The following is a 16,025-nucleotide window of genomic DNA, read 5'->3' as shown; positions in this document are numbered from 1 at the left end:
GCCCCCGGCGCGCCCCCTGGCGGTCGCACTCGCTCGCACAGCTCGCTGCTGTCAAACGCTCTTTATTCTTATCTACAGCCCCCTCGCACAGACCGCATCTGGTTACATAGCACACAGCTGCCACAGGCCTTCCCTTCTCCCACCCAAATAACGAAAAACAATCCGTTTAGGCAGTGTGTTCTCAGAAAAGGAGCGCATTTCTCGCTGGATCAGCAGCAGAATTGGCTGATGCTCATCACTTGCTTACGGCTTCATGGGCACAAATCTTTAGGAAAACTCTTCTTTAAAGGCAAATGAGCAGCAAATCTGTGGACTTTCGAACCCTTGGTCATTTGCTGAAATGTTTAACAAACTACATTTTGCATGAACTTTGTGTTAGCACCACATTGGAGCTCGAGCAAGATTTAAACACCCAGTTCTAGGTCTTCCAGTTCCTTAAGGAGGGCAGCTTCTTTCTGTATCTTCTCCACCTAGAGCAGAAAATGTAATTTATTATAGATGTAATTTATTACATCTATTACATCTATAAATTACATCTATTATATCTATAGTATATATTACATCTATATCTATATATTATATATCTATATAGATATATATTCTATATCTATATATATATTCTACATCTATATCTATATATTACATCTATATCTATACTACATCTAGTATATATTACATCTATTACATCTATAAATTACATCTATTTATTATAGATGTAATTTATTACATCTGTAATAAATTACAGATGTAATTTATTATAAAATGAACCTGGAATAAATTGTACAGATCTCAATTGTACCTGATTCTTCTCCAGCTGTTTGCCAGCAGCTGCCTGTTCTTTCAGCTGCTCAATTGCCTTTAGTTTCTGAAAAAAAACCCAACCAAAAACAACCAATCAAACAAAATTTATTGGTGAAGCAAGAACAGAAAAAAAGTCTTAGAAGTTGCTGATGTGTCTGGAGGCAGGTGTCTATGGAAGGCACAATCCCTTAAGCATCTCCAGATGCTTCACCCAGAATTTCCCACCCAAAACAGACATTTCTTTCAAGAACAGAACCTAGGAATAGCAGTACTTCATCTCAGAAACAAACACTAGGCATTGTCTCACTGAAGGGCTAGATCCAAAATTGGAAATTACTCCACCACCATCCCTCTTCAACAGTTTCCTCAAAAAGCCTGGAAAGTTAATCCAGAGACTACAAGCAGCAGGAGGCAGCCAAGAGAAATGGGAAAGATTCTCTAGCCAGAACGTAACAATTTCTATTCTGGAATTATTTAATGCAAGAATTCTCCACACTGGCAGTAAGCTTTGCACTCACACCACAAGGCAAAGCCCGGGGCACTGCTCCCTTGCCAGGTGCAGGTCCCAACAGCCACAGAAGGCACCGAGCTCCTGTCTGAGCACCAGCACCTGCCAGCACACCCCGACCCTCAGCTGGGACTGGCTGCACCTCCACAGCATCCTGCCAGAGCCTGAGGTCAGTTTGAAACGCCCCTGCCTGTACTGCCACCCCTGATGCACCTTCAGGAGCCCTGGCACACGATGCCTCCACTGCTGCAGGGCAAAGGGAGGCGGGTACAAATCTGGGGCATCCTCCTGAACTCAGACTCACACTAGGTCTGGCAGACCAGCCCTTGGAGGAATACTCTGTTAGAAACCTAAGAATCTCCTCACACCTTTTTCAAGTTCTTTATCTTCTTGTCCACTTCAGGATCTCCCGTGGTCATGGCTGGCACAGTGCTCTGCAGGGCATTCTGTGGGCTTTTCACCTGGGCAGGGACTTGGTGTGCATCAGCTTTGGCCTCCTGCAGACACAAACACAATCCAGAAAACACCTTTGATTACAAAGAGAGTGAAAAATGTCTTTAATCACTTTAGAGGATCCATTTAAAATTCCTTCTTTCCCCAGCTTGCTGGTGTATTCCAAAATCCGGGCATGACTTGCTCTGAGGTACTGCATTATCTACTGACCTGCCTTCCATGGACAAAGGCTTATCTGGAACAGCTCACATGCTGCTTCTTGTTTAATCTCTACTTCCTCGAGATCCCAACCACACACAGCACAGGGAAGCATCAGTTTAAGGGTGATATGACAAACACATACACAAATATTTTACAAAACAGACTGGGTCATTGTCTCTGAAGCAAAAAAGGGCTCAAAACCAGTGCTAGAAAATTTTTAAAAATAGCATTGAAAGAAATTATTGCTTCAGAGGCTTGTAGAAATTGGAAGGCTAATACCAAAAGCTGACTTTTATCTACCCAGTCAATGAACAGTAAGTCCAGCAGTGACAGACAGGCTGCCTCTGGTCTGCCCTAAAAGCACACCCCAGCCTTGTCCTGCAGGGAACACAAAGCACCCACCTGCTCTTCCCTCCCACATAAACCCAAACACATTCTGTGCAATCTCCTTGTCAGAATCTCCTTGTCTGCACACTGATTTTAGCTAACATTTGCAGCCACTCAGCCAAGCTGTTCCTTTGGAATCACCCTTCTGTAGTTGCTATTCTCTGGTTAAACTCTGCTGCCCTTCCCACACTGCTGCACCAGCCACTGCTCTGAGACTGACCGCTGCCCTTTGGGGAAGCTAATTAATTAGTTAACTGATTAACATGATCCTTGTAACAACGATTTTTGCAGTACCTGTTTAGCAGCTTTCTTTGCTTCGTGTTTCCTCTGATTTTTGAGAGCTATTTTAGACATTGGCTTATCACTGCCTCCCAGCTGGGGTTTCATGTTCTGGGGTGGCTCATCCTCATGCTGCAGGATATGCAAAATGGTTAAAACCCCATATTCCATGTTGGCACAGAAATCCTAAAATCTGCCTAAGACAACATCACATGCAAAGATGAACCAGAAAGAAAAAAGAAAGAAAGTGGGGGAAAAGGTATGCACTCCTTGGAGCAGCCAAAGAAGTGTGAAAAGGATTTCAAACTCATCCACTCGAGTTTGCATGGGACTACCCTGTGTGCCCTAATGATTTCACAGATTTCCAGTAAGAAAACAAAATCATTATGTAAGGAAATAAAATCCAAGAGGAATAACCTAGCACAAAATGACTGAAGCCTGGCATTTTGCTGTTGCTGACAGCTTTTAACTCAAACTCCTGATGACCAGAGAGGAAGGCTCCCTTGGATGGGAGATGGGGAGCTCTTGGAGGCAGTGGGGGCAGAAAGGGGGCTCTTTGGTGTTTTTGAGATAACTCTCAACGGTGGCACTGTATTCTTTTAATGCATGTGACAAGACTTTTTGCCCATATAAGTAAGCAGAATTATTTCACCGACTGTATCTTTTCCCTCCTCCCTCTGCTCAGGGATGGTTTGTGAGAGCAGCCCTCAGCATGGCTAACAGACTGCTTGCAGGCTGAGTCTCCTGCAAAAGCACCAGGCTCAAAATCAAAGCTCTCTGGGACCCAAACACCAAGGGTGCAGCTATTACATGGAATTAGTTGCTACTCAGCCTACTTTGGAAACTTGCAGAAAGAAACTAATTGTACAAGCAGATCACCGTTCTGAAATGTGTTTAAGCTGCAGCTGACTTGCTAATGATCCAATCTCTTTTTGTAATAAGTACATTTACTTTATTTAACCCCCCCAAAAAAAAAAAACCCAAGAAAAAGAAAAAAAAAAGAAAAAAAAGAAAAAAGAAAGAAAAAAGAAAAAAAAGGGAAGGAAAAAAAAAAAGAAAAAAAAAGAAAAAATGGCTGTTGGGAGACCACTCAAGCCCCAGGCTGGCTGGGTTCAGAACTGGCAAGTCAAGTCACCCAGATCAGAGGCTTTTGTCCTAACTCAATTTCACCACAAGCCATGCTTGGAGTTTAGTATTTCAGAGCATGTTGCAAAGAGTATAACAAAAATTTGCAAATGCTTTGTGGAAGGATGGTATTTGGGATGAGAGCTTTCTAGCATACGTTCTTGCAAACTGTGAGCAAAGTGCCAAAGAAGGTCACCAAAGCCCCTCCAAACCCCCACAGTGCTGTCAACCTGGTGACTCTCCTCAAAACCAAGCTCCAAAGAGACAGGAGACAACGGGCAGGTCCCCCAGGACACTGCCACTCACCAGCTTGGAGCTTGTCACGGGCCTGTTCCTCAGGGCGGGCGGTCTGTACGCCTGCGCTGGCCTGGGCTCGGCCCGGGGCAGCTCGCTGGGAACTGCCTGGTACCTCACCGCCCTCTCGGGGAACACGCCGTCCAGGAAGGGCTGCCAGAACACCTGCCACATCTCCTGGTCAGCCGGCACCTCGTGGGCGTGCAGCACGGAGCCCGTGTAGTGCCAGATCTTGTAGCCGTTGCCGACGCGCAGCCGCGGAGCGCACGTGGCCGTCACGATGTGCTCCCCGTCGGGACACCAGGAGAAGTACGTGGAATCCGAGGCCACCGGCTTGGAAATCAGCTTGTAGTTCTTAACGTCCCACACTTCCATCTGTCCCCTGAGGTTTCCAAACCCTGCCAGCACCAGGATGTGTCCGTGGGGGCTATAGTAGGCAGCATTGCGAGGCCCGGTGCCAAAATCAAACACGGGGTCACATTTCAGGTTAAAAACCGTGGCTTTGGCAGGCATGAAACCATACACAGCACAGAACTCGACAGAATTGGGGCTCCAGGCAACATCGTAAATAGGGCCATTTTTGGCTAAAGGAAAAGGAAAAACATGCAGCTGTTGGGAGACTGCGTTTTTTCAGAGCAAGCCAAAATAAAATCCACAGTGACTCTTCATGCTTTGCTAAAATGCTGCATTCTAATTACTGACAGTGAAAATTAATCTGCTAACAACAGAGGGAAAAACAACCCTGTATCTTCTGATAACTTTAGTTACAGCTTGCAACAATAACTGCAGTCATTCCAAATTACCTCTGTAGGGCCAGCACCAACACTTTAACAGTAAGCATAGCTTGACATGTAAAAAAATTCCTTTTTTTTTTTCCTCAAGTATGACCTCAGGACCTTCTCAAATTGTCCCACTGGAAACCTGCGAAAACAGGAGTTTTATACCAGCTGGATAATAGTTTCTCTTCTTTTAATCTAAGAAATATTGTGTAGTTCAGCTTTGTAGAGGTAAGCAATAGTGACCTGAGTTACCTTTGGAACATGCCCATGCACAATGTAAGTCAGATTTTAATGTGAGTGAGCACACAAAAATGGCTTTACATGTAATGATCAAAACTTGGCACTGTTAGAAGTTATTCTGGGGGGTGGAACATTAGGAGATACTGAAGAATAATGAATTAGTGATGAAAACTCAGGTAAAATACCCAGAGGTAAAAACAAATCACAGGCCATTATAACTTTTCATCATCTGGGTATATTTACCCATAGCTCAGATAAATGCCAAGTGCAATACAGAATCCTTAAACCCAGAGATGACCCAAAATGTTCAAACTGAGTTAAATGGTTCATGCCTGTTGTCACTCTGAAGTCTCATTATCTTTAGAAACAAGGATGTACAATCACACTGTGTGTTCCCCTTCAAAACCTTTTCAGTGACATTAACCCAGTGCAGCTCAGCTACAGAGGTGACACAAAATGACATTTGGTGATATCAGCAGCTGGAGAGATGAGGGCAGCTCCATGCAGCCTTCAGAGCTCTGCCAGAGCCTGCAGCAGCACCACATCTTAGTTGAAATTCAAAAGCCCTCTGCAAATGCCAGAGTGGAAAAAAGCTTCAAAAAAGATCCAAATCTCAGGGAATGAGGCACCTCTCAGTCCAAGTGCCCAGCACTTGCTTTTATCAGTTTGGGCTTTTCCTTGAAAAGGAATAGCTAAATTAAATGAAAAGACTTCCTGTTAAATACAGATGTAGTAGAAATAAAGAACATTTTAGTAAGTATGTAGTTAAACAAGTAGTGTCTTAAGCTGGGAAACTGCTCCCAAAGAGATTCTATATACTGAGTCATAACCCAAATTCTCCTTCCCCAGTGGAGTTACCATCAAGGGCAAATGGGGCACAGCACTCTTGCACAAGTTTTGCAGCAGAAGGCAAACTGGAAATGTTCCCAGTCAGCATTGTTATGGAAGTCACATTCAGAGTAGCTCCAGCAAAGGCAGTCCACGTCACCCCATCCCCAGTACTCCCAAGCACTCCCAACAAACCAGCCTCTACAATCCCAAACTGGCCAGATGTTTGCACACAATAGCAGGAGCTTGAGAGAAGGAGAAAAGACCCCCACAGGGGAAGTTAAGGCATGGACTTCCAATTCAAGCTAGACAATTAAGCACATTCATCTGCTGCTCCCCAGTATGTCATTTTTATGTTTTAAAACACTTTCAATTTTACAATACAAAATAAAGGAGTTCTATTTTCCATCAGACTTCAAAACATTGCTCTCACTCTGCCCTGGCTGACTGAGGGCAGTACCCTGCATGTGTTAAAGTGCAGGCAGGACTATTCTGTTTGGTGACACACATTCCTGCCCATTATGGATTCTCAGACACCAACCTGGCTCCATTGTCCAGGTGTTTTCTCAGAGAGTACAGTTCCCTCCCTGTGCACCTGGACACTTTTCCAATCAAACTATCAGCAAGTATTAACCGGAAGCGTTTGCTCTCTGCCACTGACATTAAGATGGCAAATCTATCAAAGGTAAGAAAATTCAGCTATTGAAAAAAAACCCACACCAACCCAGCAAAAAGCAACATCCTCCTACAGAGCTAAAGAACAAAACCAAAAAAAAAGGTGAAGGACGTTTTGTGTAGAGGATTTTGTTGCAAAGGTCAGTTCAGGAGACTGAGAAGCCCGGGGGGCTGCAGGGGCTGCGGGGGCTGCAGGGGCAGGAGGAGCTGCAGGGGCTGCAGGGCAGCACAGGAGGTACTCACGCAGCTGCACCACGGCGCTCTCCCCGCTGGCTGCCAGGTAGTGCAGTGTCTGCTCGCCGTAGTACGAGGCCCCGCTCTTGTCCACCTCGGTGCTGGCAACCACCAGCACGGCCGTGGCTGTGAACACACACAGTCAGTGCAGCACAGCCCTGAGAAGCACAGCAGCCACTGCACACAACACCTGACAGAGCACAGGCAGCTCCGCTAGGAGCTCTGCTGCTTGCTTGTGCGGTAGGGCTGGTATTGTTCTCTTTTGAACTGTGTTTTTCCTAAATGCTAACACAAAAGCACTGAATACCTTCCTTTCTCAGGTGGAAAACATCAGCTCAGTCTATTCATTTACTGTTAGATCACAAGCAAGTGAACATCCTTTGTAGCTATAAAAAAAATTAAACTATGGCAGAAACCAAACATCCTGATCCATCCTTGACTGAAACATTTCTTCAACAGCTTCTGTATGCACATCTGCTATCCAAAGCTGTGGGGGGTGCAGAGCAGGGCACTGTCTCATCAGGGCAAGGCCCAACCTGCCCCTCCCCATGGCACATGCACCCCAAAATGTCTTCAGACAACAGTCTTTGCTGTCTCTCACAGTACCCAAGTATGGGTTCTGTATGTGTGAAACACCTTCCTTATATTCCAAACTATGTGGGTTGAAGTAAAATGATTTGTACAAAATCATTCTAAAACAGCTCATTGCTAACAACAGCAAAGCACAGAGGCCTCTCAGCTCACCCCGGTTATCATATGTATGCATACAGATAATTCTACAGATTAAGATCATATCATCACATGAACTGTTGTTATGTTTACAATCCAATTATATTATTGACACAGAATGCAAAATTATATAGGAATTTGTCACTCAACTGAAAAATTTACCAGCATGTATAGAATATTTTCAAGTACGAAACAAAAAATGATGAAAGTCACAGGGTAAGTGCTGAGCACTCCAGGGTGTGCAGAAATGCACCTCAGCAAAGCATTAATGGCTGCCCTCAGGATTTATCAACTTATGCAAATTAAACACAAACCCCACACAGTAAACAAAGTAAGTCAATCCAAAATGAGCACAATATAAAAGTGTCAGTACACAGCTGCCATACCTTTTTTGTTCCATAGCATTGTCACCTTGTCAGCTTTAAAGAAGCTTTTGTTGGCCAGTGCTGACTGTGGGCCCCCGAAGTTGGGGTACTGGTAGAGCCTGACAAAGGACGGGGCACCTTTGCTGCCTGGGACATAAACAGCAACCTGAAACAGCCAAAGATTTCACTGCAGGTTAAAGCCTTGCTAGCACAGGGCAGAGTTACTGAAATAGTTACATTGTACTAAAATCACAGTGTGTGTTTTTTTTTTTTAAGAAAACCCAAAAAAAGACTGGAAGCTGGATCAGAAGTACCTTGGTTGGCTGTGCTCCTGGGGACAACACGAAATCACTGACCTTCTGCAAATGCAGCTTGTTTGCAATGGTATCTGCCAAGGAAAAGGCCACAGATGTCTGATGTTAATGACAAACCACATTACCTGGATGTCCTAACCACATCCTTCTATGGGACTGTACCCTGGATAACACAGACCAGTAAAGACAATCACAAAGGATCTCTTTTTCTAGGCAAACAACCATTGTTTTCCCATTTCACCACAGCATTTCACCTACAAAACCAACTTGAATCAAGCCTTGAATCAGTGCCTGAAACCCAGCACTTAGTATCTGGAAGTTCAAAAAAGCAAAGGAAGCCTCTGAACCCTAGGTGAAGGCAGCCTGTGTTTGAAGCAGATATTCTTCACCTTATCTGTGCTGGCTTCAGTCACATTCAGGTGCCACACAGAGGCAGGGCTCTCCCCTCACACCTCCATGGGATAACTCTTCCCAACAGGCCTGCTCAGCTCAGCACTGCCCCTTCCCAAACAACTGATGGGAACAGCAGCACCCCACAGCTCCACGCAGCCAGGAATGTGCACTGCCAGCAGACCTCCTGCCCAGGCTGGCATTCCATGCTCCCCACAGCTTGGTTAACATCAGCAGGGCTAATTCTCAGGAAACTGAATCTCTCGTAACCCTAATTCAACTATCAACTTTATATTTAAAACAAAACAAAGAATGCAAAACTAAAACCACATGCTGCTGTTCTCCCCTCAGTTTGCTTTCATTCCTTTACATTTTTGTTCTAATTAATTTTTATCTTTCTGTTTTTTTCTTTCCCTTTCCTTTTTCAACATCTATTGACTCCAAATATTCTATCACCGACAGTAAATCTCCAGGGTAGAAATCTTCATGCTTCACTATTTCATTTTTGCCATCAATTTTTAATGTGCCATTTTTAGCAGTCTATTGACAGAATATGCACAACCCAAGGAAGTAATTGCAGATCACATTTTCTACAAAACAATTTCCTGGATGTTGTTAAATGAATAACAGGTCTGTTAAACTGAGGATCATTTCATATCATGTCAGTCAGTGAAAAGAAAATAAGAAAGTGAAAACTCACTTCATTAAAGAATAACGATTCTGAATTCTAAACTGAAATAGAATTTAGGCGGGATTTAAAATAAAAGGCAAGCAAATCAAGAAACAAAAGAAAAAGCTGAAAACAAAAACCACCCCTCAAAAGAAGCAGCATTTATAGAAGGAATGAAATGTAGAGAAATACTAGCATACTGAAGTTGTTGTTTTCAAAGAAGTGCACTTCATTGTTCACATTTCTGGCACAAATGCTTTCATCATCTGCCCAGCAAGGACACCTGCACATTAAGGAAAAAGTCAGAAACATGAAATGAAGCTCATCATTACCACTCCAGGACTGTTTTTCCCCTCTATTGTGAGCCCAGTAAGTTCAAACATGATACATTTAATGTGGAAAAATGACATCTGAATTGCAAAAATATACAAGGGGACTTAGTTATTGTCTGCTCAGCTTTCCTCTGTGGTGCAAAGTGAGAGTGAATTTACAATGAACTACACACAGACACTCACAGGTACAGATTCTGGCCTTCAGTTAGCAGCAGGCACTGCTTTGAAAGCCAACACCACACTAACAGCTCCATCTACCTGGATCAGGTTTTGAAAACCACATTTCTTTGTAAACAATTAGCATCTGGAAGGCTTATTTACCAGTTCTGCATCTTTTTCTGCACAAAAGACTTCAAGCATTTTCCAGTTTTCAGATCATGGAGCTGCAGGTTGGGCACCCCTGCTGTGCCATCCTTAGCAGCTGCAAAAAAACACAGAGGTATTTAAGGCTTAAATCTGCTCCACCCCAACATCCCACTCATGGTCCTGCATGAGCTTCTTGCAAGCATGCAACTCCTGCCCCTGAGGGACCAGACCCACGACTGCTGACTGCTGTACCTATCAACCTCAGTCTGTCTGCAGAAAGAACTCACACTCAGAGCTGCAGGGCTTCTCCCCACTGCAAGGCTGCAAACAACACCTGCACAGCTTTTTAATCCAAACCAAAAACCCCGCTCACAGCAAACAATGGAGGCATGTTCTCCACTCCAGTGTTTTGCTCTCACAGGAATGAGGTGATTTTGCCCATTCCAGCGCAGTCACAGCTCTCTCTGCAAGCCATGCAAAATGGTTCTGCTGCTTTTCAGCTGTGTGTACCCTCCTCCTTACCCTGGCTAGCACAGCCTGCCTGCCGCTGTCAGTGATTTACAGCAGCCCCAGAACAGCTCACAGCTTGTGCTGCCTTCTCTTACCCTACAACCTCTCCTGGTTCCAGTCTCCCCAGAGCCTGGCCAGCTCCCAAGGCCCAGCCTTGCCCAGCTCTTCCCTCCCAAGGCAGCATTTACACTGTCTGCAGCTCTCAGAACCAGGAACTGAAACCCCCCAGGGAGGCAGAGGAGGGAATAAAGCTCTGGACAGGGAGAACACTCCAGTCATGGGCCCGGGCAGGACACAATACTCCAGGACAGCACAGCATCTCCCTTGCCCACCCGAGAACACAAGCTGCCTGCAGGGCACACTGCAGCACTCACCAAAGCTCAGGAAACACTGACTGACTGACAGAGCAGCTCTGAGCACTGACAGAGCGCGGCTGAGCACAGCCAGCACCAGCTGCTCTGACAACAGCATCCCTCCCGTCCCCACTGTGCTCCTGAGTGCCCACAGAACTTTCTGCACCTTTCTCTACTGCTCATTTAGCCAGTAAATGCACTGCAGAGGCCACAGTGTGGCTAAAGAGCTGCACAAAGCCTCCCAGCTGGCACAAAGCCTCCCCAGCTGGCACAACACTCACTTGCATAGGCCTGCCACGTTGCCAGAACATTATTCTTTGGCGAGAATTCAAGGCAAACTGTCTTTGGGAGATCAAAGGAATGCAGTAACTCAGCTCTGGTGACATTAACCACATTGACCCTGGAACCAAAAGATGCTATTTCAATAAAACATGCTTACAATAGTCAATCAACACTGAGAGAAATGTTCAAGTATTTGACTCTTCTAGATCTGCTCCACATTTGGCCAATGTAACAAAATTGGAAGAGCTTTCTCCCCCCTCTTGTTTTTACTAAATTTTTCCAAGAGCACATTTTAAAACCAGACACCCAAGCATGACAGAAACCACTGGACAAAACACAACACTTATTTTTGTCTGCAACACATAACCCCTAAATGTGAGGGTGAACTCTATAATGCACCTGATCTATAAAAAAGGAACCTTGTAACATTCACAAGGTGTATAGACTCATTATTTTCTATGGACTCTACTAATAGATTAATCCCAGAAACCAGGTACTAGGAGCCAGGAATAAAAAAACAACCAAAGAAAGCACATCCAGACTACATGGGAATGGATGCACCATGGGTGCATCAAGAACACAAAATATTTCATCTGAAAAACTCCATTTAAAGTGTACATGCAAACACTTGCATTAACAGCAATCAGCTTTACACAGACAAGAGTAAATGAGGCATAACCGAGTCCATTTATTTCATACAAGCTAAACATTAATAAAATGCACCCACTTCTCTCCATTGCACCAGGCAAAGAGGGAGCCGTCCTTGCTAAATGCAACAGCTTTACAATTTTTTCCAGAATCCCTAAAGAAATAAGAAAAGTACATGAGTACCCAGTAGCACCACAATGAAGGTTTTCTTAACAAAAACGAAGACAAGACCTTTGCTGCTGTGCCTGAGGAGCCCTGTGTCAGTCAGGGACTGTCACCTGGCAGGGGAGCTCAGGCAAGGGCAAAGCCTTCCAACCCACCCGTGCTCTGAACTCACTCATACACCGACAGTTTTCAACCCCAGACTACCCTCAGCTTCCAGAAGGCAGTTTCCTTGGAGGCAGTGCCAGCAGTACCTTTGGAAGGCCACGCTCTCGGTGAAGCTGGGGGGCCCATTCACCATGTAGAGCCCCTCGGACCCTCTCACTGCAACGGGAAACAAACAGCTCATTTCAGATGCAGGAAAGTGCCACAGATGATGATTTCCCACTCGTGAACCCTGAGGCACGCCCAGTGCTCCCCACAGTGGCTACAAGGGAATCCCAAGGCACAAGGGGAACCCTGTGCCCCTGGAGCTGCCATCGCCCTGCAGGACCGAGCCCAGGGTGGGCAGCCACAGCCCCACAGGAGAACAGCTCCTCTCATGCCTAACTGCAGCCGTGCAGGGCTCATGCACACACAGCCCCAGAGGCCCTGAGGGAACCTTCACACACCCTCCGTGTGCCCCACGAGCTGCACACCCTGCTGGAACGTGCCCTGCAGCTCTCCCCCCACCAAGATCCAAACTCACAGCAGAGGGGAGCGGGCAGCCCAAAACCCACCTGAACTACTGCAGCCCCCCGACCCCGGCGAGGGGAAACAGGCTCGGGTTTAAAGCTCGCAAACGCAGAAAAGGAACACACACATCCCTTATGCTAGGGCAGTTTAAACAGTGAGGCACTGAAAGGAACTTGAGAAGAGCTTCCCGAGCTGCGGCACAAAGCCCGCAGAGCACAGGGGCACGGCAGGGACAGAACAGGGACAGGACAGGGACACGGCAGGGACAGGACAGGGACAGGACAGGGGACAGGACAGGGGACAGGACAGGGGACAGGACAGGGACACGGCAGGGACAGGACAGGGGACAGGACAGGGGCACGGCAGGGACAGGACAGGGACAGGACAGGGACAGGACAGGGGACAGGACAGGGGACAGGACAGGGGACAGGACAGGGGACAGGACAGCGGCACGGCAGGGGCACGGCAGCTGCCCACGCGCCGCGGGTCCCCCGCGAATAACTCAGTAAATCACCGCGGCTGCGGAACGGATCCGCGGCGCGGGGCCACGCGGGGCAGGCCGGCGGCGGGGCGGCTGCTCGGGCGGAGCCGCCACCGGGGCCTCCTCCGGGGTGCCGCTGCTCGCCCCGGCCCCGGGCCGAGCGAGCCCTGACCGGCGGCGGGGCCGGCACCGTCAGGAACTCCACGACCGGGGCCGGACTTGGCCACGCCGCGGCAGGGCACGCTGGGGAGGGGAGGCGCGGCGGGCACCGGAGGGGCACCACAGCGGCACCGGAGGGGCACCGGAGGGTCCCGGGCCGCCCCGCCCCAGCCCCGCAGCCATCTGCCGCGCACCAGCCCCGGGCCCCACGCACCTGCGAGCAGCGGCGTGGGCGGCGCCATCTTGGGGCGCGGGCGGAGCGGCGCTCCCGGTTCCGGTTCCGGGGCGGCGGCGGCGCAGCGGCCGCAGCGCGCGCCACGTTCCCGGCGGGGCGGGGCCGGGCGCGCTCCCGGCGGGCGGCGCGCGCGGTGCTGACGCGGCAGCGGCGGCCGGGCCGGACCGGGCCGAGCGCGGACATGGTGGCCAAGCAGCGCATCCGCATGGCCAACGAGAAGCACAGCAAGAACATCACCCAGCGCGGCAACGTCGCCAAGACCTCGGTGCGCGGGGCCGGGCCGGGCCGGGCGGGCGCGGGCGGGGGTGGCGGGGCCGGGCCGCGCCGCGCTGACGGCCGTGCTGTGCTCGCAGAGAACGGCCCCGGAGGAGAAGGCGTCGGTCGGGCCCTGGCTGTTGGCTCTCTTCATCTTCGTGGTCTGCGGATCAGGTGAGCGGCCGCGCGCGGGCGCCCGGCCCCGGCTGCGGGCCGGACAGTGCAGTGCCCCTGGGGGCTCTCACCCTGCCCCTCGGGACTGTCACCCTGCCCCTGGGGCTCTCACCCTGCCCCTCGGGACTGTCACACTGCCCCTCGGGACTGTCACCCTGCCCCTCCGTGCCCCCACACTGCCCCTCCAGGCTGTCACCCTGCCCCTCGGGACTGTCACACTGACCCTCTGTGTCCCCACCCTGCCCCTCGGGACTGTCACACTGCCCCTGGGGCTCTCACCCTGCCCCTCCAGGCTGTCACCCTGCCCCTCCGTGCCCCCACACTGCCCCTCCAGGCTGTCACCCTGCCCCTGGGGGCTCTCACCCTGCCCCTCCGGGACTGTCACACTGACCCTCAGGGCTCCCACACTGTCCTTCGGCACTGTCACGCTGTCCCTCCGGGCTCTCACGCTGCCCCTCCAGGCTGTCACACTGCCCCTCTGTGCCCGCACACTGTCCCTCGGCACTGTCACGCTGCCCCTCCGGGCTGGGCATTGTCGCCCTGCCCCTCCTGGCTCCGGCGGCGCTCGGCTCCCCTGAGCTCGCTGCTGGCGCTGCCCGGCGAGCGCTCCCCTCTCGCTCTCTTGCAGCCATCTTCCAGATCATCCAGAGCATCCGGATGGGCATGTGAGGGGCCGCCGTGGGCCATGGCCCGCCGGCCCCGGCCGCCGCGGCAGCTGCCGAGGAGCGCCCGCCGTGTCGCATTCCAGGTCCCTTCACGAGTCATTCCGAGTTTTCTAGCCCGTGCCACAGTGCCTTGAACAGCACCACATGTATAAAGCAATAAAAGTCTGTTGTTGATCTACAATCGTGGACCTACTTATTGGCTGAAGATCCGGCCTGCTCTCTGTAGTACGTGGAGCTATACGCGACGTAGGTCCGTAGGAACTGGCATCTCTTGTAAGCACCGGTCCCCGGTCAGTGTCGCCCTGCTGTACAGCTGGAAATGGCTGCATGTGACGCTGGAAGCCAGGATCCCTGTAGAGGCTGGAGCCCGACTGTGCAGCATGTTCCCGCGGGGCCCCTGAGCCCCGCCGTGCGTCCTGGGCGCGGGGCGGCCGCTGCAGCATGTGGCAGTGCCCGCGCCGCCCTGGCCGTGTGTCAGCCCCGCAAAACGCTTGTCCGTGTCGGGGCAGGGCGTGCGAGCAGCGGGCACGGGCGGGCAGCCCCGGCAGCAGCCCTGTGGGGCTCCCTGGACTGCGGCAGCGCCGTGCCCAGAGCCCCGGCTCCCCAGCCTCTCCCGGCCCTGCCCGCACTGTAAATACTTCTCGGACAACTTTCAACAAGTGGTGATTAGTTTTAAATTTGACAATGTTGTGTGGGAATATTGGGAGCGGGGGGGGACACGCTGCCTCCCTGCCCGCAGTTCTGCTTCTGTATGTGCAGCCCCTGCAGAGTGTGGTGTGTCTTGCAATATATATTTAATCCTATTTAAGGTAAAACCTGCCTTCAACTCGATTTCCTTTAACAATGGATTCAGTCCTTAACTGCTTCCCTACTGGTGATCACAGTTCCTTCTTCTGTAGACGACTGTAACTTGAGATCACGTGGAAAATGCTGCTATTGATCATATTTCCCTGCTGATGGCCCTGACTCCTGGCTCTGCTGTCTGCATAGTGACAAAGGTGGTGGGAATTGCTCTGCTGCTGCACGCAGTTGCTAAAGGAAGATTTCTTTTCTCTGGGTTTCTTATAAGACAAATTTTAAGTCTGGTTACATTAGAAATAAAACAAAATGAAATGGGTTGAGGTTAATGAATTGCCTGTTAGCTGTGAAGGAGCAGATCTTCTGTACATGTTGTATTTCCATATGGAATCCCTGGGCCTGGTGTGAGCCAGGGCTGCCCAGGGCATGGGGACCTTGTGCTGGGACACTCTGTGCTGTGGCGGGGGAAGTCTGTATCATCGCTGATTTTAAATAAAGTTCTTTTCAAATGCAAGCTGTGTTCACTCTGATGTGGGCAAAGCAGGGCTCTGCTGGCTGTTGAACCTCGGCCATTCACACAGGCAGGGATTAATTGGCTTTTCCCTGAGAGGAGCCCCCGTGCCATGGGTGGCACGGCTGGGTGCTGGGCCAGGCTGGGACACGGGGCGGGAGCTGGGCTGCCAGGGCTCTGGGTACACCCAGCTGCCGCTCCCCTTCC

The 16,025-nt window shown here is 49.8% G+C and overlaps 2 protein-coding genes across 3 annotated transcripts; one reads left to right on the top strand and one right to left on the bottom strand.

Moving 5' to 3' along the window:
* Positions 1-46: 46 nt before the first annotated feature.
* EIF2A (eukaryotic translation initiation factor 2A) lies at positions 47-13,475 on the bottom strand. Of its 2 annotated transcripts, none has more exons than XM_064384971.1 (14): positions 13,395-13,475; positions 12,120-12,189; positions 11,783-11,857; positions 11,055-11,173; positions 9,926-10,025; positions 9,473-9,555; positions 8,213-8,286; positions 7,920-8,064; positions 6,814-6,930; positions 4,061-4,632; positions 2,645-2,761; positions 1,678-1,806; positions 800-865; positions 47-470 (listed from the first exon to the last, which is right to left on the bottom strand). In XM_064384971.1, the coding sequence occupies exons 1-14, from the start codon at positions 13,420-13,422 to the stop codon at positions 405-407; spliced, it is 1,761 nt and encodes a 586-aa protein (XP_064241041.1). In that variant the 5' UTR covers positions 13,423-13,475; the 3' UTR covers positions 47-404. The 2 variants fall into 2 exon arrangements, with proteins under 2 accessions (XP_064241041.1, XP_064241042.1); XM_064384972.1 differs by lacking the exon at positions 13,395-13,475 and adding an exon at positions 12,585-12,794.
* Positions 13,455-15,821, top strand: SERP1 (stress associated endoplasmic reticulum protein 1). The gene is made up of 3 exons (XM_064384981.1): positions 13,455-13,680; positions 13,769-13,844; positions 14,473-15,821. The coding sequence occupies exons 1-3, from the start codon at positions 13,597-13,599 to the stop codon at positions 14,511-14,513; spliced, it is 201 nt and encodes a 66-aa protein (XP_064241051.1). The 5' UTR covers positions 13,455-13,596; the 3' UTR covers positions 14,514-15,821.
* Positions 15,822-16,025: the final 204 nt, after the last annotated feature.

This window comes from Passer domesticus, chromosome 11 (genome assembly GCF_036417665.1).
Source record: "Passer domesticus isolate bPasDom1 chromosome 11, bPasDom1.hap1, whole genome shotgun sequence".
Classification (NCBI taxonomy): domain Eukaryota; kingdom Metazoa; phylum Chordata; class Aves; order Passeriformes; family Passeridae; genus Passer; species Passer domesticus.
Note: the sequence above shows the minus strand (reverse complement) of the source record. Positions and strands in the feature narration are given on the sequence as shown.